At 36.5% G+C, this 22,974-nt stretch overlaps 1 protein-coding gene across 1 annotated transcript in view; it reads left to right on the top strand.

Moving 5' to 3' along the window:
• Positions 1-22,974, top strand: part of LOC123317054 — a 123,631-nt gene that overhangs the window by 62,067 nt on the left and 38,590 nt on the right. Inside the window, exon 2 of the mRNA XM_044903412.1 lies at positions 2,645-2,838. Coding sequence (XP_044759347.1) covers positions 2,645-2,838 — 194 coding nt within the window. The remainder of the gene's footprint in view (positions 1-2,644; positions 2,839-22,974) is intronic.

Below are 22,974 nucleotides of genomic sequence, written 5' to 3'. Positions count from 1 at the left end.
AAAGATACAGGACCTGGGTGATTCCCCAGATCCAAGTGATATTACCTTGCCAGGAAGGTTACTGAGGCCGTTGATTCTGCCTCGGGAAGTAACCCAAGATTCCTGGATGAGGGCGATATCTATCCTCTCATCCAGGATGCGTTTTCCAAGGAGGTAGGATCCAGCCTTGGAATGTTGTACATTAGCCTGCAGGCATTTGAAGAGCTGCGCCATCGCTAGATGTTACTGCTTACTTCTTCCTCCCCACCGCCGGCCCTTTCCTGGCCGTTTTACCAGCCTTGGAAAGAGCCCCGGTGGGAAGGGATGCCTGCGGCGCTTTGCTCGTAGAGGGAGCAGTTGCCAAGCCACGAGACGGTAGCCTCGTCCGCACGTCTAATCATAAGCCAACCCGGCTTATGAGTACAGCTCAAGAAGCGGATCGCCGCTCCTTTTTCCTCCCTCCTGAGGGTATGCTTCAGGATGGCGCCCTGGAGCAGGTCCAGCTGCTCGGCTGACAGCTTGGTTTCAGGGTCCTTGTCGACAATGCCGACCTTGATCCCCTCCACCATCTCCTTATAGGTCACCCCCTTACTGACGGTTCCCCCAGGACAGTGCTTTTTCGCACTGGCGCTAGGGGTGCTGCCATCAGAGCGCAACCTCTTTGGAGTTTTGGCAGCAGGTGTTGGGAGGTTTGGTTCCCTCTCCTTTACTGCTGCCTTTTCGGCGCCGTCACGGAGCACTGTCGCAAGTGCCGACTTGTAGTCGACACCTGATTGCAGTAGCCGTTTCAGGCGCCTTTTGGCTGCTCCCGCCATTCGTCTGCGTTTGGAGGTGAGATTCATTTTCTCAACCTCCTTAGCGACTACAGCGATCGCAGCCTCGGGGATACCCTCCCCTAGGGCGGTTCCGGATTTCTCCTCCGCGCCTGGGGTTGGGTTGATAATGGCAGAATCAGGTTTCACCCCGATTTCTGCACATTCCTCTTTCGAGGTTTCGTTCGTCGAGATAGGATTGATCCCCGTCTCGACTGGTTTTGCGTTTGTGTTTTTTCCTAAGGTGTCCATAATCGGTCCCACGAGAAGGGAAGAAATAAAAGTCCGCCAGGGCAGTGCTCCCTTACCCTGGTAAGCCATATTGAAACCGGAGGGCGGCAGGTGTCCGGAGTTCGCCTATTAGGAACTCATCTTAACCCAATGAGCTACTCAAAGAGGAAGTTCTTCGGCATAGGATGTTCCACCTTGAACTAGGGGGTTTTTGATGAGGTTGTCTCCTCTCGATCCGGCCAATTAAGGCAAGATCCCCCGCAAACAAGTTTGCATGGTTTGTCAACTGCCGCCAGTCTTTGACTGTTCGGTCAAGTTGGCGCCGTTAATCCTGTGCAGGCCCTTAGCCACGACACTACAGCTGGGCAGGAGAAGTTGGTCCGCGTTGGGATTTTGGAAGGCTACCAGTAGTGTTTTAAAGATTACGAGCCAACTTATAGTCCCACAGTCCTCAGCTTCATTTGTAATCATTATCAGAAGGACCCCTCCTATCCGCTACCTGGAGATGCGCCTGGTTGGTACTTCACCCCAATGCCAGGGACGGAAGGTAACTTTCGACTATCGAGTATTTTCGGAGTTAAGGCGTAGAGCCAAAAGAGCAATTCAATATGACTATAGTAGTTGTTACATCTTCGTCGAAAATAAGCTCCCTTCAATTTAAATCAAGTTGTTACATCTCTTCCGTTGAAAGTCAACTCCAAGCGATTTTGGAAGCACCTTAAATTTTTTCGCGGTACGCGGTTCGTTCCCAAGCAGAATGGCATAATAAAATAATAAAAGTGCTGAGCGTTCGGAGATTGCCGATCTTTTCGCAGACTTCTTTAACGTTGATTTTCAATCATATGAGCAGAGATTCACATATCAATCCATGTCGGCGGTTATGATTCAATAAATAAAAAAAAACATAAACCTGGGACATCAAACGATTCGAGTTGTAGTTAAGAAATTTTTCAAGTTTTTGTCTTATAGTATCTACACTACTCAAGATATTCAACTGAAATTTGACATAAATATTATAACTATTTAACTCGGAGTGGCAGAAATCTACACTTTCAGTATACTATGAAGAACGTGGAACGTGTCGACATCGTAGGTGAGTACTGATAGACCGGTTTTGCTCTTATTTGAGCTCGCCAGTATCACATAACCCATCCCAACGATGCCGACTGAATGAAGCAGAGGCCTTTTTTTGAGATTTCTTCCAGTCCGAGTTATGAAAAATCCAATTTGTCATAAAAAATCCAGTTAGTAAGCTGTGGTGAAAAAATTCATAATTAGTTTTTATCCCAATCTGTAGCAAGGATTCATAAAGATTCGATGAACTCGTATAATCATTACAAAAATGTATTTTTACAGGGAGAATTTAACACGCTGTGTCTCGAAAACGAAACATTTGTGACACCCTGTTTATGGGAATATTTGCCCAAAAATTACTTAAGGAATCTTCGTTTTCATCTTCAATTTAGAAACATCCAGTATTCTGACAAACTTTCAAGCGATTTTGCACATTTTGGACATTCTTCATTCAAGATAAGGTTTTTCCACGAGATATTTTCCAGATCATCTTGTGAATATCTCGAGATAATATTGATATGATAGTTTTTTTTTATTTATCCAAGCAGACCGAAAGAGCTTACTTACTCATTCCATGGATAGTTGTGGGAACGATTCGACTTTGTGTGAATGTTTTGGGAACCGTAGCTGGCTTCTACATCTGTTCTAAATATGGAGTAATCAGTACACTGTGGATTGAGTTTCTATTCGCCCAGCTTTTACAACATGGACCATTCTTTTATGCTTGGTTGACTATTATCAAGTAAGTTGTTGTGAATCACATATATTCGATGTATTCATTTGTTTTTAGTGTAGCTGGTAATGACACATACCAATGAAAAAAATCACAGAAATTGAATCCATATCTCTCCAATTATTTCTCAGTTTCTCTTAGATGTATACGACGCAACCCTGAAACAAAACTTGGGAAGAAACAAAACCTCACTCTAAGATGAGAGTGCTCACATTCGACGCGATTTAAACGTCGTCGTATCGTGCGTTCAGTTTCGTACGTTATAAACGAATAATATCAATGGGGGACCTCAGCGCAATAAACCAGGAAAAACGAATGAAATTGATGCAGAGTTACGAATCGATATCGATAATGTGAGTGGGAAAGTTTAATTAAGATCAGTTGAATTTTACCAGAGATATTGCTCTCAATCAGCGCAGCAACACACACACGTCAAGACGAAGGATTGTTGATATGATATATCTTCTTCTTCTTCTTCTTCTTCTCTCTTCCAAGTAGGCTTATGCCTCTTACTCATCGCAACTCGCCTGATGGAGATAGACCGTCACACCGTTTGGAGGTCTTTCTTTGCTTCGTCTTCCCGATGGTGATTTATCTCTCGCTACACTCACCAGTCGATCTTCTGCCATTCGCGTGATATGGTCGTTCCACTCAATTTTTTTTCCCAGCACCCATACATTGATATTCTCGATGTGACATGCTCGTCGAATGTCCTCACTTCTTTCCCTGTCCAGTAGTGTTCATCCGGCTATTCTACGGACTATCTTCATGTCTGTCGCCACCATAATTTGACGTGTTTTTGATGTTTGCGGTCTTGTTTCTGCCGCATATGTCAGGATAGGTCTTATCGCCGTCTTGTAGATACGGACTTTCGATTCTGTTCTCAGATATTCTTGAATATCGTGTCATTGAGTTGCGAAGCTGTTCTTGCTGCTTTGGTAGCTTGTCCTCCCACTGCGTCATCCGCATAACACAAGATTTTTATTTCTCGATTTCCCAGTCGGTATTCTCTTTCCCTGCATACTCTTCTTATAATCTCATCCATAATGATATTAAAGAGTGGTGGGCTCAATGAGTCGCCTTGCCGTATACCTCTTTCCACTATTATCGGCTCGGTGAGTTCGTTGTCTATCTTCGCCTGTATTTTGGTTTTCAATACAATCAATCTTCTACTCCTGATCTCTTGGAGTCCATCATTTTTGAGAAAATGCCACAATCTCATGATACTACGAGTAATCTGGAAAAAATTCATGCATTTAAAAGTTCCAGTTACATCTTTTTTACCTGTATTTGTATTTGAAAAGACTTTCATTTCTTCCAAAGCATCCAACATTTTTCCTGGTCCTCCGATCCTGAATATGGTCTCCTATATTGATTGGTCGTTTTTGTCGTTGATGAATTCAACAGATCGAACAGGTGATCGAGCTGCTCCAAAAAATGTGCCGTACCTGCAGCTGAAGCGGACATTTCCCCACAATCAATATATGTCGACAAAGCTTTAAAACATGAGTATAGTTCATTATTATCATTAATCAACTGATTTAATTCATAATATAATGTGCAATTTTGATACAATTTCTCACCAGAAACTACTGTTGCACTGAATACCTGAGTAGCATACTTCACTTTCATTTTCTCAAATGAAGTGGGACATATATGTGCTTCAGTCAACTTAGTAGCCATTTTCAAATTTTTATTTCTTTCAATGTTATAAAGTTCCTCGATATGCTTCCAGTTTGCTGTGTGACATTCGAAGTGCACTTAATGATTTATTAATAAATTTCTCATAAACTTCATCAAGTGTGGGGCATCAAAAATATACAATAAAGTTTTACCATTGACCTGAAACTGAGAATTATTAGTGCTTATACCCAACTGTTTAGAAAACATAACAAAGTTAGAGCCCATATCAGAAATAAGAGCTCTAACATCAAGCCCTGCTTCAACCATTTTTTCTATACCATTGAAGACAATTGTTTTCAAGTCTGAAGCAGCACAGACTGAATTCACAAAAAAATATCTTAAGGGCTGTTTCCACTTGTCCTTCACTCCTGTGGCCATAAAAACTAAGGCATTTTTGGCCGGTACAAATTCCTTTCCACTACCTGAAAGACATACAATGAAAAGATTTCTTTTGAACATTAATTTATTACATTTGCGAAATTACTAACCCAAATCATGAAATCCAACAATCTCATCATTTTTCTCATCATATTTTCTGTCATTCTTCTCAGCGTTGAGACTGAAGGGAATCAATAATTTTGTATCATCTTCCTGTATGTTTTAGGGCTCGAATAATATATTGAAAGAGCATGTTGCTTAAGCTCATTGGAATATCTTCTGCCTTGTGCTTTTCTATCTTTCAAGTCGCAGACAATTTTTGCTAAATTGCCCAAAACTTTTGGAAGATGTACTTCACAAGAATTTTTAAAAACTTCCTTCGAACTGACTCTAGAGCTTGATTTTTCAAAAGATTTCTCTAGGTGTATATTATCCATTTTCAATCGTCTAATCATTTTTGTCTTCGTCTGGAACAATTACAGTGATTAAAAAAGAAAATACCTACTTTTGCTTTAATTAATTTCAACAAATGTCTTGATTTTTCTTTTCTTGGGGTCCTAGATGATATTTCCTGCATGTTTGTGTCTGGGTGTTTTCAGACTTTCTAGTTCCTTCTCTTCGTACAGTTTCTTTAATAATACATACTGCTTGTACTCCAACATCCCTAGTTTGTCCTAAAAACTCTGTCTGCTTTTCAACATCCACTGTTTTGGGTTTCTTAAACAAATTACGTGTAGGAGCAGCAGCTTTACTCATATTGTGACTAGTCATAAAATGAGGTTCGTAGTGGTCACTACATATTCTATTAGTACCATACAATAAGGCTGGTTCTTTTTTCATAATATTTTCATCGCTACAGGCCAATTGCCATTGCAAAACCCGATGTGATTCTTTTGGATTGGGAAATCTGAAAAGTCTCTCACCTAACGAAGCACAATTTTCAACAGAACACTTCTTTTTCTTGTTATGGTCACCCATAATGATATGCAGTTCAATATAAAGCAAATAAGTAAAACCAACAAATAAATTAAATAAAATAACAAATAAGAATCATGCAATCATGCAAAATGTGATGTATTCCAACGAGCAATACGACTACTAAACTAAATATAAGAAAAAAACTATGCAAAACAGGATCAATTTTTATAGATCGTCTTGAAAAAAACGATTTAAAATTTGTCACTAGTTAAATTTTGGTAAAACTTATAAAATTGAAGTTTATCAAAAGCTTGTCTTATTCGTTTGTTCGTTCATAATTTCATAAAATGAATGGCGATGATTTCGGATATACCGCCAAATTCAAAATTCTAAAAGAGAGAGAGAGCAAAGTTTATACTCGTCTTTTTCTGGTTGACCCCCACCAATATCTAGAAAAACCTTAAGGTCATTGAAACCCAACCGGCCAAAATGACAGAGTGCATCCTCTTGTTGGTTACTCTTTGGTGATATGTCAGTTTCTCTTTAACAACTAAATGCCTTTTTGTTTTACGAGTCGGGAACAAGCAGATATCTATTTCTGTGGCAAATGGAAACTCGGCGGAAGCAGCTAGGGAGTACCGGAGAAGATTTCCAAGAAGACGCCATCCGCATTCCTCAGAACTAATGGACTTAGTACTAGACCTGATGAACGGCAGAATAGGGTGAATATATTGGGCAAGAAAGGAACAATAACAGGATTCTTCGTGAATTTGATACGAATCCAACAACAAGCAGTCGAATAGCAGTTCGCACACTTCGATTTTCTGAGTAAAAAATTCTTCGAGTGTTAAAAAAGGACCGTCGACATGTTTTCCATTTGCAACCTATCCAAGGTTTACGAGAAGGTGATGAACAGCGAAAGTTATTTTTTTGCCAATGGATTCTTCGTTCAATTGAGCAGAAAAGAGACTTTTTAAATACTATATTATGGACTGATTAATTGTGTTTTACTCGTCGGGGCGTGGTAAACTTTCATAACCAACATGTATGGGCCCACGAAAATCCACATCCCATTCGACCAAGAAATTTCCAAGTAGAATTGTTAGTGAAGTTAGAAGTGTTAATGTTTGGCTTGGAGTTTATAATAATCACCCTATTTCTCACCAGAACAAGTTAATGGTGAAAATTTTTTACAATTCCTAATGGCAGAGCATGCAAATATGTGGGAAAATATTCCAATAAAATCAAGATTAGCGGCTTGGTTTCAACTTGACGGTTGTCCAGCAGCCCACTTTCATACAAATGTGAGGAACTGGTTGGATAATAATTTTCCAGAAAAATGGATCGGACGTAATGGGCCAGTCAGTTGGCCTCCACGGAGCCCCGATATTACCCCTTTGGACTTCTTCGTATGGGGGTTTTTGAAATCGTATATTTTTATTTTTTTATTTTTTTTTTATTTCATTTTTTATTTCATGAAAATAGGATTACAAACGGGTGTTCCAACCCAAAAAAAATATTCACATTACATGGGAAAAAGAATCATACAATCAAAAATAGAAAATTTCAACCTGAAATAGTTTCAAAACAACACTGTTGTTCAAAAACCTGGGTGTTGAGATTTTTGGCAATTACTTAAAAGTGGACTGTTACCAAATGATTGAGTTGGAGAGGGTAAAATAAAATCTTTATTGTATATCAAACACGTCACATAATAAATAGACACTCGCATGAAGTAAAATTATATACAACATCTAAACAGAGTGAACCTATTTACAATTATTGAGAAGTTATTGAGAGAATTTGAGAGTAATGTTTCAATGAGAAAATCAACGTTTTATTTGCTTGAGAGAAAGAGCAGGTTGAGTGAATTTCATGTATCGAGTAACAAGATCAATCATTATGTGTTGGAGAAGAATTGAGAGAATTGAGATAGATCTACATCAAAACGTGTTTATGTATTTTGAGTTGCATAATAATTGAGCTTGATAGTTATGAATTGATGTGAGTGTTATCATGCAAGCACAACGTTTACAGTGATAGAGTTTACGATTTCATAAACTGTCTCGCTATCAGAAAAACAGAAGGTTGCAGTGACAACTTGAGAGGTTAGAGATATGTAATGTAGTGAGACAGGTGTAATGAGACAGAATGAGAGAGATGATTACCAACGCTTACAGGAATAGCAAATCTATTAGAAAAGCAGAAGGTGTTTTATGAGAGTACATAAATTGAGGTGAGTTGTGTTACAAATGCAATGTAGAGAAATGAAATATTGTAAACGTAGAAAGAATTAATGAATAGTACTCATAAGTGAGATGAAACAAGAAGAGCAGTTCATAACGTTAGAGAAAAGAAATAAGGTATCATAAGTTTCAGGTAATAGAGTCATGCAAAAGTGTATAATAAATTATACTTATTGAGTTGAAATCAGGTTGGACCTCCTCGAGCGTTATCACAAACCAGTTTGTCCAAGAGAGTTGATTGAGTGTATTCCATTATTCAGAGTTCTGAGTGTAGTGAGATGGATTTCGATCTGGTCTATGAGAAGCCTTCGAAGTGTCCAACTTGAGCGTAGAGGTACCTGAAACTTAAGAGGCCTGAGAAGTCTGATCGTAAGAGGTGTAAAGTTAATCTGAGGTGACATATATACAAAATGAGAGTGAATACAAGTATATAAGCTTCTAATAGAGTGGTGTGAAATGTGAACTTGGTGCTAAAATTAGAGAAATTAAAATGTGAGTGATTGTCGAGGTGATGTGATTCACAGTGAATGAAATATCGATGCATTTTGAGGAGGTTGAAGCAGCTAGATACATGGAGCACGTGGTTGGTCGAGAGATTTGGAGAAAATTGAGAAAATATACATGCAAATATGATAGAGAGATGTAGAGCAGAATATTGCAAATGTAATTGTGAGAAAATGCATAGCGATGGAGTGAATGCTGATAGGAAAATTATGTAGAATGATATTCTAACGTGACACATGCAAAAAAATGATTACATTTTTTGTTGAGTGAAAAAGTACTGTACCTTTTTGAGATGTTGATCGATTGATAATTATAATATAAAATAATATTATTAGATTTGAGCTGACTGAAAAAGTTGAGAGTGCACTAAAAAATCACGTTAAGAATTTAGACCAAGTTCCAATTCACTTGAGCGAACGAAGAATCTAAGAAGAATGAATTAAATTGAGCAGATTCAACAGGTTCCACCGGTTTTTTTGAACAGCTGATTGACAGAGATTCAAAGGTTACGTTCACAGAAGCATGTAACGATAAACGTAGTCACTGAGTTGCTAGAGATGTGCATCGAGTGGTAGAGTTGGGTTAAGAATTCCTCCAATTTTTAACACTGTACAAAATGATAAATTATTCTTTCGATAATTTATGCGAAAACCACTCACGCAACAACATTCTATGATAGTTTTTTTTTTAGTAGTTTTTTGAATTGAAAAATGGACGTATTAAAGGGATCGGTATTGCTAAATTCCGTGTTAAACGTCGTCAAAAATCTACAAATTGACGAATTTTGCGTTACGTTCAAACGACGGAAAGGGACAGCAAAAGTTTCCCTCGATCTTAATCTTTTCTCGGGAACTCTAAAGGACAACAGCTGCAGAATAGAGGGAACCAAAAAAATGCCGTTCAGAACTTTATATAAAAAACTCATATCATAAATTTTTCTGCGGTTTTCTAAACTAAGCATATTGAACCTAGCCTGAGCTTCAGTGTAATCATGATCTTCTATGAGCAGATTATTACGGTATGACAGATATTTGAGAAATTTATGTTGCACTCTTTCTAATCTTTCAATATGACATTCATAATGAGGGTTCCAAATCGAAGAGGCAAAGTTTAGTTTATTCAGAACGAAGGTGTTGTACAGCGTGAGTAAACTCTTATTAGTCCTGAACAATTTAGCTTGTCGGAGAATGAATCCAAGCATTTTATTCGAAGATGAAATTATGTGATCGATATGTTGAATGAAAGTTAACTTGGTATCTAAGAACATTCCCAAATCACGAACACCTTCAACCCGTCGCAATTGAATTTGGTCTATTTTATACCCGAACTTCAAGACATTTGTATTCCTGGTAAATGAAATAATGGAACATTTACTCAAATTAAGAAAGAGAAAGTTCTCTCTGCAGTACTCAGAGAACCTATCCAAATCCTCTTGAAGTAGAACGAAGTCCTCAATGCTCTTTATCTTCAGGAATATTTTGAGGTCATCCGCATAAATCAAAAAATCAGCAGTACGGAAACAGGAGGAGATATTATTAATATAAATGATAAACAGTAAGGGTCCCAGGTGCGAACCCTGAGGCACTCCCGATGTGCTAGAAAAATATCTCGATTTCTGCCCTCCCACACATACAAACTGGGATCTCCGCAACACATACGATATTACCCACCTCAATAGACTGCCACATATTTCCACTTCTGCAAGTCTGCGAAAAAGTACACTATGATTAACCTTATAGAAAGCTTTTTTAAAATCCGTGTATATTACGTCTGTCTGATTTTGCCATTCGAATCCATCATGTAGGGCAACCCCTTCCAACTTATATAGGCAGAAATGCAACCGCTTTAGTTCGCCCTTCAGCCGGTGCGATTACTTTGGGGCGCTAGAGTCGAGTCGTGTTACTATAGAAATCAAAAATAATATCTGTGATAGAAATCCTACATAGATTCAATCTATGAAATACTGTTCTGATGACAGATTTATTTTGGCGAAGTTTTTCCAAGAAATGTTCTTATTTTTTCAATAATTTGTTCGTCTAGTGGGAATCATATACGTTCTTCTAGTTCCGTCTCTTGCTTTACTGGTAAGTGATTGGTTTTTTGATAATTATGTTTGTGTAATCATGAAGCTTGGAATTTGTCAGCTCACCGTTGGCTTGAGAAAGTATAAGTTCTTCAAAGAAAAATTGTATTTTAACACGTTTAAAGTTGACTTGGTTTGAGGCCAGCTGTTCGATGAGACCGCTGTCGCCAAAATCACTCCAACTCAATTGTGGCTATTCTTTAGATCTCAAAACAGGCCGCCATTACCATACCATACCATTGAGTTCAAATACGACCGAGTTGAGTACCCAAAGTTCATACAAAACCAAGCGTTATTCTTATGAAAATACAACTAATTTGTGATGAAGTACGATTTTGCAACTGAGTACCTACTTAATTATGGATGTATTTTCAGTATTTGAAAACTCAACATTCCTTCAACAAATTTTTCTCGAAAATGGTTTACCAGAAGAAACAGAGAGTTTACCGAAGAGAAGACTTCGAATATCCTGTCAACAAGGGCAATTACAAGATTACCTATAATTCATTGCTAGTTTACTGTAATAGTTATGTCGTTATATTCCTAACCAATATCATTTTCTGCAGAACAATTTCTTAGAGATATGGTTTAAGGGTTAATAAAAATTCCGCTCCTTCCTAAACTGCTCTTATTTTATTTTGCAATAATTTGTACTTGAATACTTTTACAACACCCCCTGCAATGCAGTCGTTTTATGAGGTGGTACCTTTTTATCTCTTCACAAACCTTTTAGGGCTTTCACTCCCAATCTCTGAAACAAAATCAATTAAAAATGAAATCAAAGATTTGCTCCTGCGTAAATTCTTGCACTAATTTGTCAGGAGCAAATTAACTAGAAAAAATTGTTGCCTGACAATGAACTCAAAATAAATAACGTTGAAATTATAATTCTTCGTTACGTTTCGGAGTCTATATCAGACTCCTTCATCAGACGAAAAAATCTACTTTTGAAAATCTTCTGGAATTGTCGCTTTTTGTCTGACATTAATTGTCAACACACAGAAACAGAGACTGCGCAGAAACGTTGATTCATTTAATTTTGAAATTACCGGATGACAGTTCCTTCTTTAATAAATTGATCCAAATATGATCTATTCCTACCGAACAATTTGCCAAATTATTATCCTGATCTAACAGAATACACGTAGATTCTTTAATTTTTCGTTTATAATGGTCTGGTTCTGTCATTAAAATTTTTGTGTTGTCCCAATCCATCATGTGGTCTCCCGTATTAGAACAAATGTGATCTGCGATTTGCGATCGATTAATTTCTCTATTTTTAATATTATTTTTATGTTCGCGTTTTCTTATTTCTAGAGGTCTGAACGTTTCACCTGTATAAGTTTTACCACAAATACAGGGTATGTTGTAAATACAATTTTTTGATTTTTGTTTTTCGTTCAAAGGTTTAGTTTTTGTTAATATAGATCTTAAATCATTTTGCGTTTTAAAAACAGTTCGTATGTTGAACTTCGAACCGATTCTTCTTATTTTTTCTGAAAGGCCATTAACATAAGGAATTACATTCAACAAATTTGGTTGTTCTTGACGGTTTGTTGGTTGTTCCTGATCATTATTACGATTTTGGTTAGTCATTTTTCTCTCTAAATTTAATATTGTTTTTTCAATAAAATTTTTTGGGTATTGATTATCCCTAAGAAAATGTTTAATGAAGTCAACTTCATTATTTCTAATTTCGGGTGTAGATGAAATTAAATTAGCTCTATCATAAAGTGTTTTAATGATACCTCTTTTGACACTTACTTGGTGATTGGAATAAAAATTTAAATATCTATTAGTATGTGTCTTTTTTCGGTATACGCTCGTTTCAAAATAATTCGGAAACTTTTTTATTGAAACATCTAGGAATGAAATTTTGTTATCCTGCTCTAATTCCATTGTAAATTTTATTGTAGGTTCTTTGTTGTTGATATGATCAAAAAAATTCTCTAGTTCATCTCTACCATGTTGCCAAATCACAAAAATATCGTCTACATATCGCCACCAAGTCTTTGGTTTTAGTGGGTATGTGTCTATATATTTTTGATCGAAAGATTCCATGAATATGTTACTCATTACTGGTGATAAAGGAGAACCCATAGCCATACCAAATTTTTGTTTATAGAAAACATCATCTAATTGAAAATATGTGGAATTCAGGCAAACTTCTAATATCTCCATTATATCATCAATAGTCAATTTCGAATTTTCATAAATGGTTCTATCATTAATCAATTTTGTTCTCACTATTTCAAGAGTTTTATCAACTGGAACATTTGGAAAAAGATTTACTACATCAAAACTTACTAAGATGTCTGTTGCATTTAAATTAGAATTTCTTAATTTTTCAAGAAAGTGTTGAGTATTTTTCAAAAAACTAGTTGATTTTCCTGTTAATGGGTTCAAAAATTGTAAAATATATTTAGCAAAATTTTGACAGGGGGATCCGAGTAAACTTACTTTTGGTCTCAAAGGAATAAGAGTTTTATGTATTTTAGGTAGGCCGTATAAATGTGGGGGTTTGCTATAAGATGGTGTGATAAATTTCTTTTGAGCATATGTGAATTTTTTGGAATTTTTTGAAATAATTTTCTTCACTTTATTCTCTGTGAGAGAAGTTGGATCTTTTTTGATTTTGGAATATTTATCGGTATCATCAACAATTTCTAAAAGTTTTCTTTTATATTCACCTGAATCCATAATAACTGTTGCATTTCCTTTATCGGCAGGTAAAATTTTAATGTTATTATCATTTTTCAATGAAGTTATAGTTTTATTCTCAATTTTATTTAGATTTGGTTTTATTTTAAAAGGTTTATCAAGTAACAATTTATTTAGTACTCTAAATTCATTCGATTTATCAAGCGGAAGTTTTTGGGCTGTTTTTTCAATAGCTGTAATTATATCTAATGTTGGAATGTGTTTTGGAGTTATAGCAAAATTGAGTCCTTTTGATAATATCAATTTTTCATTTTCATTCAAATTTCGTGAAGATAAGTTGATTACCGTTTTATTAATGAAGTTGTTACTGATTTTTGTATTGTTGAATTTTTGTTGGTTTTCTTCCATTAGTATATTAAATTTTTTGAAATTAGATCGTTTGCTCTTCTCGATCGATATCTTTCAGATATCGATATCTGAAAGAAAGGTATGGGCCTTTTTCTATTTCAAGTTTTAGAAAATTGGAAGAATTGTACAAAAAACTATCCCACACAGAAAACAGTCTCACCTTCATGTGTAGATGCAGAGATAATAGATTGATTCCAAAATTCCTGAGAATTAGGCTACCATTTCGGAGTAATGGTTCGGAAAAGATTAAAAACAGGTTCGGTTATGCGTTGGTAAGAGAAAGAATAAATTTTCTCAGATATAATAAGGTAAGATTTCAACAAAATATATTAAGGTTAGAAGAAGAAATTTTCCGTAACCTTTCAAAGGAAGACTTTGAACATATTTTACATTGTGTGAATATTTCGTATTTTCATGAATATGAGAAGAGCAAACGATCTAATTTCAAAAAATTTAATATACTAATGGAAGAAAACCAACAAAAATTCAACAATACAAAAATCAGTAACAACTTCATTAATAAAACGGTAATCAACTTATCTTCACGAAATTTGAATGAAAATGAAAAATTGATATTATCAAAAGGACTCAATTTTGCTATAACTCCAAAACACATTCCAACATTAGATATAATTACAGCTATTGAAAAAACAGCCCAAAAACTTCCGCTTGATAAATCGAATGAATTTAGAGTACTAAATAAATTGTTACTTGATAAACCTTTTAAAATAAAACCAAATCTAAATAAAATTGAGAATAAAACTATAACTTCATTGAAAAATGATAATAACAATAAAATTTTACCTGCCGATAAAGGAAATGCAACAGTTATTATGGATTCAGGTGAATATAAAAGAAAACTTTTAGAAATTGTTGATGATACCGATAAATATTCCAAAATCAAAAAAGATCCAACTTCTCTCACAGAGAATAAAGTGAAGAAAATTATTTCAAAAAATTCCAAAAAATTCACATATGCTCAAAAGAAATTTATCACACCATCTTATAGCAAACCCCCACATTTATACGGCCTACCTAAAATACATAAACCTCTTATTCCTTTGAGACCAATAGTAAGTTCACTCGGATCCCCCTGTCAAAATTTTGCTAAATATATTTTACAATTTTTGAACCCATTAACAGGAAAATCAACTAGTTTTTTGAAAAATACTCAACACTTTCTTGAAAAATTTAGAAATTCTAATTTAAATGCAACAGACATCTTAGTAAGTTTTGATGTAGTAAATCTTTTTCCAAATGTTCCAGTTGATAAAACTCTTGAAATAGTGAGAACAAAATTGATTAATGATAGAACCATTTATGAAAATTCGAAATTGACTATTGATGATATAATGGAGATATTAGAAGTTTGCCTGAATTCCACATATTTTCAATTAGATGATGTTTTCTATAAACAAAAATTTGGTATGGCTATGGGTTCTCCTTTATCACCAGTAATGAGTAACATATTCATGGAATCTTTCGAACAAAAATATATAGACACATACCCACTAAAACCAAAGACTTGGTGGCGATATGTAGACGATATTTTTGTGATTTGGCAACATGGTAGAGATGAACTAGAGAATTTTTTTGATCATATCAACAACAAAGAACCTACAATAAAATTTACAATGGAATTAGTGCAGGATAACAAAATTTCATTCCTAGATGTTTCAATAAAAAAGTTTCCGAATTATTTTGAAACGAGCGTATACCGAAAAAAGACACATACTAATAGATATTTAAATTTTTATTCCAATCACCAAGTAAGTGTCAAAAGAGGTATCATTAAAACACTTTATGATAGAGCTAATTTAATTTCATCTACACTCGAAATTAGAAATAATGAAGTTGACTTCATTAAACATTTTCTTAGGGATAATCAATACCCAAAAAATTTTATTGAAAAAACAATATTAAATTTAGAGAGAAAAATGACTAACCAAAATCGTAATAATGATCAGGAACAACCAACAAACCGTCAAGAACAACCAAATTTGTTGAATGTAATTCCTTATGTTAATGGCCTTTCAGAAAAAATAAGAAGAATCGGTTCGAAGTTCAACATACGAACTGTTTTTAAAACGCAAAATGATTTAAGATCTATATTAACAAAAACTAAACCTTTGAACGAAAAACAAAAATCAAAAAATTGTATTTACAACATACCCTGTATTTGTGGTAAAACTTATACAGGTGAAACGTCCAGACCTCTAGAAATAAGAAAACGCGAACATAAAAATAATATTAAAAATAGAGAAATTAATCGATCGCAAATCGCAGATCACATTTGTTCTAATACGGGAGACCACATGATGGATTGGGACAACACAAAAATTTTAATGACAGAACCAGACCATTATAAACGAAAAATTAAAGAATCTACGTGTATTCTGTTAGATCAGGATAATAATTTGGCAAATTGTTCGGTAGGAATAGATCATATTTGGATCAATTTATTAAAGAAGGAACTGTCATCCGTTAATTTCAAAATTAAATGAATCAACGTTTCTGCGCAGTCTCTGTTTCTGTGTGTTGACAATTAATGTCAGACAAAAAGCGACAATTCCAGAAGATTTTCAAAAGTAGATTTTTTCGTCTGATGAAGGAGTCTGATATAGACTCCGAAACGTAACGAAGAATTATAATTTCAACGTTATTTATTTTGAGTTCATTGTCAGGCAACAATTTTTTCTAGTTAATTTGCTCCTGACAAATTAGTGCAAGAATTTACGCAGGAGCAAATCTTTGATTTCATTTTTAATTGATTTTGTTTCAGAGATTGGGAGTGAAAGCCCTAAGAGCTTGTCCAGATGCGGCGAGAAACGCGCGATTGACTACGCGCGTATAATTTCATGTTGCGTCCACATGTAGCGTTTGTCTACGCGTCAAAACGCGAGTTTCCAGCCCAGTATTCCCTATTATTGAATCTTCGGTTTCCAGTGTGGATGGTTTTTTTCTCTTTTGAATTACTTCCTTCACAAAATATTTCAACAATTTCTTTCCAACATGTATTTTTAGTAGGTATTCATCGATTGGAATATCCGGGAGATTCCATATACCACAACAGAATTATCTTTTTGCAATTCTGACATATGAAGTGGCACTTTTCAGAACTCATTGACGTTTGAAACGTAATACAGGAGACCGATTTGCTAAATATTTTGTAAATGAGTCAACTGCCCTGACAAAATCAAATGGTTTAATAATTTATGTATTGTTCCAAGTAACGCAGTACATTTTTTTCCGTATAATCCTTCTTCGCGCACTAATAAAAATGGTTTACTTATCCAAAGCTCTTTTTTCTCGTCTGAATCACCTTCTTCAGAAAATCTATAAACAATTTCTTCCCAACATTTTTTCCGAATACGATTGAAATATTTGGGTGATTCCATATCCCACAACAGAATTCCCCTTTCAACTTCATCAATAAAAAGTTCAATATAGTTATCGAATTCCATTTCGAAATTTCACTTAATCCGTCCTCACGCAGCAACCAACGCATGTGTACTGGACGCTACCATTGGGGCCCTAGTATCTCGACACGCGCGTAGAACGCGCGAGTCGAGATCTCTGCGATTGCTTGCGTCGAACTTGCGATTTTATTGCACGCGCGTGTGCATGTGGACGGGATCTACTGTGCTCTAGTATCTCGACACGCGCGTTTCGAAACGCGCGTAGTGAATCGCGCGTTTCTCGCTGCATCTGGACAGGCTCTAAAAGGTTTGTGAAGAGATGCAAAATCCTCCCAAAATAAATTTCAATCGGTACCTTTTTAGTTCCATGGTGGGTAATTTCAGTCTTCAATTTTAATTGTTTCTGTGCCTACAATTCAATAGTTGAAAAAAAAATCACGATTCATTTTTCAATCAACAAATTTGTCATCGATTTATCTGTACCTAATGTAGTATCTTTAGTTTTGTAGCAAATGAATGAAATAGTTTCATTTGTGAATTACAAGTAAGACGACGCAAAGTCTACTGGGGTTCAAAATTTCAAATCGAATGAATAGGTTTTGGCCCGCCACCTACGACCGATGCCGCAGAGCATTAGTTCCGATTTCCGTCGGTGCGATTTTGGAGCAGCGCTGTTGTAGTGCCTAGAAATCATAGATTACAAACAGTGTCAATAAATTTAGGACGGGAGTCGGACTTCTTTTCATTTGGTATTTCTATGATGTAGGGCTTCAAGGAAACCCACCAAATTGGTTTCTAGATTCCTACCTTTAACAAATCCGTGCTGGTTTTCAATTATCAGGTGCCTTATATGGTGACTCAATGAGCGCTGAACGAGAGATTCAAATAATTTTGGAATAACGGAGAGAATAGCAATAGGTCTATAGTTCTGAACGAGATCCTTTCGGCTTTCCTTATGAACTGAAACGATTTCAGAAAGTTTCCAGCGACGTGGGAAATCTCCACTCCGGAGCGATCGGTTGAAGAGAATAGTAAGTGGTAATGATAAAGATTTAGAACAATTTTTCAAAAATATTGGCGAAATCTCATCGGGACCAGGTCCCTTATTAGGATCTAATGCTTTTAAAGCTTCTTCCACGATCGCTCCAGATAGGGAAACATCGCTTAAGTAATTACTGCTGTAGATGCTCTCCACACAATGCAAGTCATCAATCGGGGATGAAGGTGGTTCGAAAACAGAACTAAAATAATCAGCAAAACGCTCAGAAATTTCTTTCGAGGATGTTGCTTCAATAGCTCCATCACTCATAACTGATGGAAATTTACCATGACCTTTCTTACGAGATATATACTTGTAGAAACTATTAGGATTCTTGGGTAACTCCTGCTCTATATGGTCAAGATAGCTGTAGAAATCCCTAAAAATAAGTTTTTTTTAAAGTTTTCTGAGCTTTTTGAATCTATAATGATGATATATTATTATGTCATTGAAAATTTTATATTTCTTATGAATGTTACACTTCTGCCGAATGATACGTTTTGTTTCCTCGGAATAAAAGTAAGGGAATTTTTTATTTATTTTGGTTTTGGGTATATACTCGGTGATCAATTCATCGAGCATTTCGTAGAGAACATCCACGCCATCGTTTCTATCTAAATCCCCCAAGAGGGAGTTCCAATCTACCATCAAGAGTTCAGAATTGATCGCATCGTAGTCGGCCCTTTTGAAATTAAATTTAAATGAGCAGTTCGTTCTTAGGTAGCTACGAACCCTTATATTAAAAAAGAACTCTACTGCTGGATGATGGTCATCCTCACTGACCATAGGAGCGTCACTACGACAAACGCGATCAACCCTATTTTTATTACACAAAATTAGGTCGAGCATTCTACCATTCCTATTAAAAATATTATTGAACTGTTTCAAATGCGAAAAATTCAAAGTATATATGACTCCTGTGAACTCAAGGGAAAAAGTTATTGGCCGTATTCAAAATGCTTGCGACGAATTAAGAAATCGAAATTTAGCTGCTGCTGCCGGATCTGTTGGACGTCGATGTGAATTATGTGTTCAGCAAAATGGTTCATACTTCGAACATCTTCTTCAAGTTCGTTTTGAGTGTGGTTGTTAATGCTTATTTTTTTTTTTAGTTACACGTTTCGTTCACAAAAATAGTCTTATTATTATTATGTACCTGCCATATCAAATTTTGGCGATTTCTTCATGCATTAGAATGTGTTTTATTTTTTTTACCCGGAACCGGTGCCTCGTACAGCAAAAAATCAAGAGACCGAATTTGCTCCAAATTGAATAAGGATTCAAAAAGTGATTTTTATTGTTGGAAAGGCCAGTGGCGTATCATTTTTTCATCTGAAAATATTCAGTCTCGCTGCAGTACGGAGAATAGAAAAGAAATGATATTATGCAAAAAGTGCTCCTTGACGCTCAAAACCTATGTCTCAAATTTCATAAAAATATTTCAAGCAGTGTGAAAGTTATTATTAAAAAATATTTTTTTTTCTATAATTTTAACACCCCGTATCTGGGAGAGGAAACATTTCTAGACATATGTTTATATGACAAACTGGGGCTCATTTTTGATGTAGAATACGTGATCAAAATTTCTTGGTTACGATCTGGACCACCCTGTATTTGACAGCGTCTGTTTCAAAATAGCGACCATCCTTGTTGGTAGACGCTTGCGATTTCAATTCAGTTAAGATCCTAGACCATTTTGATACAACATTCATCTTGATAATAATTGGAAAGTTCTATTCGATTTTTCACATCTTGAATTTTTTTTATCCAATAAGGCGACCACTCACGAACGGCAGGCGGACGGTTTCAAGTTCACATTATTAAAATGAACCTTTGGTAACTTATGAGGTAGTTGTTTTTGCTGCCAGTTCTCGGACTATCTATCTATATTAATGAGAGAGGATCTATGGTTTACTTCAAAATGCTTTATTGTTCAAACGATCGCACCAAATTAGACAATTCTTTTCTTGTTGTGTTTATTATTGTTAGGGCAAGGTTTATATAACAAAATATTCAAAAAAAAAATTGTACAGAACAGAAAAAAGGCATTCCTTTTTCTTACGACCAATCGAGCAATGACGATGAGTTAGTTATCATTATCTACCCTAGAAATAATTTAAATGGCAAAACTAGGTTTGCCGGGTCAGCTAGTTAGATATAATCGTCGAACGCACGATTGGCGGCGTGGATTGTTGATAATATTATTATTATTATGACTTTAGCCTTGCGGCTTTCACACTCCTCTCCAGAGGAAAATTCACTTATCCCAGATATCTCAGATATCAAAAGGATTAAGCTCTGTTGGAGCCCTTTCCAGGTTTTCGGGCTCGTGGTGGTGGTCGGGTCCGGGTCGCTCCTCGTCTCCCTGCTGTAGGTTGGATTCCTGCTCCACCCGCACTTCCTGTCGGAGCAGACGGTGTTCCTCTGCATTCCCCATGTACTTGCGTACAGTTCTCGCCGTTCCGAGCAGTACCGCTTTCTGCATGACTCTATAGATATTTTCGTCCAACTGAAGTTTCCTCAAGTTCTCTAGTAGTTTCTTCGGTATCAGGCCTGTAGATGAAATGACAATAGGGATGGTCTTGATATCTTTCAGCTTCCACTGTCTTCTGGCTTGTTCCTCGAGATCTCTGTATTTTGAAATTTTTTCAGTGTGCCTATCTAGAAGATTGGTATTATTTGGAATTGCCACGTCTATGAATAGTGCTCTGTCCTCATCCTTATTGAGCAATATGAGGTCTGGTCTATTGTGGGTTATTTTTCGGTCTGTGAGAACCGTGCGATCCCAGTAGAGCTTGTGATGTTCGTTTTCCAGCACAGCATCCGGATGGTAATTGTAATAAGGCACCTTTTTCGAAGCTAGAAGTCGGTGTTTTAGTGCCAATTCTTGGTGAAGAATCTTGGCAACAGCATCATGTCTATTTTTGTACTCCGTGCCCGCGAACTTCTGACATCCGCCGGTGATGTGCTGGATAGTTTCATGTGTCGCACAGCCATAACGACAGCTATCGTCCGCCACTGAGGCATCCTTGGCGATGTACTTCATGTAATTTCTTGTTGGAATCACCTGATCCTGGATGGCGAGCATGAAGCCCTCTGTCTCAGGAAACAACCTTCCGGAAGTCAACCAGTAGTTCGACGCAGATATGTCGACGTAATCATGGTTGACCTCGTTCTGGTGCCTCCCATGCAAAGGTTTGCCAATCAGTTTCTGCATTTTACTTTCTGCAGAGTGTTCGACGGTTTCCAAGTGATCCTGTTGTAGCTTTAATGGTGTAGAACTATCAGCAACACAAACTACTCGATGGAGTTCTGACGAAGCTGCCTTGCTCAAGAAATATTTTCGAAGTCCTTCAATTTCCTGGGACATACGGTTGGACAAATCAACAATTCCTCTATCCCCAAGATGTCGTGGCAGCTCTGTCCGTTCTATTGAGCTTTTGGGGTGATGTTTATTGTGTTTAGTCAGCATCGTCCTTATTTTTCTCTGTAAAGCTGCTAAATCGGTGGTCGTCCAAGAGATAATACCAAATGAATAGCTCAGCGCCGAGCAAGCGTAGGTGTTAATCGCTTTTATCAGATTCTTGCTGTTAAGACCAGTTCTCATTATCCTCCTCAATCTTCGGGTGAACTCCTCCGTTAATTCTTTCTTCATCTGGGTCTGATTGATTTTTCTTGCCTGTTTTATGCCTAGATACTTGTATGTGTCTCCTTCCTTTAATGCCTCAATTTCTGCACCTTCCTTGAGTTTGAACGTACCATCTTCTATTTTCCCTCTCGTTATGTTAAGCAGTCGACATTTTTCTAGTCCAAACTTCATTTTGATGTCTTCCGAGAATCCTTCCACCATTTTCAGCATCAGTTGCATTTGTTTTTTGGTAGATGCGAAGAGTTTCAAGTCGTCCATGTAAAGGAGATGATTCAGTTTCATCATAGTTCTACTGCCGCTCTTGATGGAAAATCCGTAGTCCGTAGAATTCAATCTATGAGACAAGGGATTCAGGGCCATGCAGAACCACAGAGGGCTCAGCGAGTCTCCTTGGAAAATTCCGCGTCTTATTGGAATAGGTCCTGTTGTAATGGAGCAATCTGCTGCTTTCATTTGAAGACTAGTACGCCAGGTTGACATGGCGTTTTTCAGGAACTTAACAATATTGGGATCCACCTTGTAAATCTTCAAGATCGTCAAGAGCCATTCGTGAGGTATAGAATCGAATGCTTTTTTGTAGTCTATGTACGCAGCGTAAAGATTCCTTCGCTTGGAGAACGCTTGATTGCAGATAACTGAATCTATTATTAGTTGTTCTTTGCACCCTCGGCTGTCTTTGGTGCATCCTTTCTGTTGCATGGCGATGATGTTATTCCTTTCGCAATGGTTGTGAATTCGGTTTGAAATGCACGATGTGATTAATTTGTACATCGTTGGAAGACATGTGATTGGTCGGTACTTGGATGGGTCTTCTGTATTCCTTTGGTCTTTAGGTAACAAGTTTGTTGTGCCATGTGTGAGGAATACTGGTATTCTTTCAGGATTTTCAATGACATCATTTATTGCGGAGGTCAATTTGTCATGCATGATCCAAAGTTTCTTGATCCAGAAGTTCTGTAATCCATCAGGCCCAGGTGCTTTCCAGTTGTGCAGTCCTCTGATAGCTGATTTTACTTCTTCAATTGTGATCATGTCATGCTGCATCGGCTCATATTTTATAGCTTCAGATTTTTCATCTTCAATCCATCCGGTATCTCCATTGAAGTGAGGTTTCGTTGATAATTGTTCGGTCCAGAATTGTTCAATGGCTTCCTTTG

This window comes from Coccinella septempunctata, chromosome 7 (assembly GCF_907165205.1).
Source record: "Coccinella septempunctata chromosome 7, icCocSept1.1, whole genome shotgun sequence".
Classification (NCBI taxonomy): Eukaryota; Metazoa; Arthropoda; class Insecta; order Coleoptera; family Coccinellidae; genus Coccinella; species Coccinella septempunctata.
Note: the sequence above shows the minus strand (reverse complement) of the source record. Positions and strands in the feature narration are given on the sequence as shown.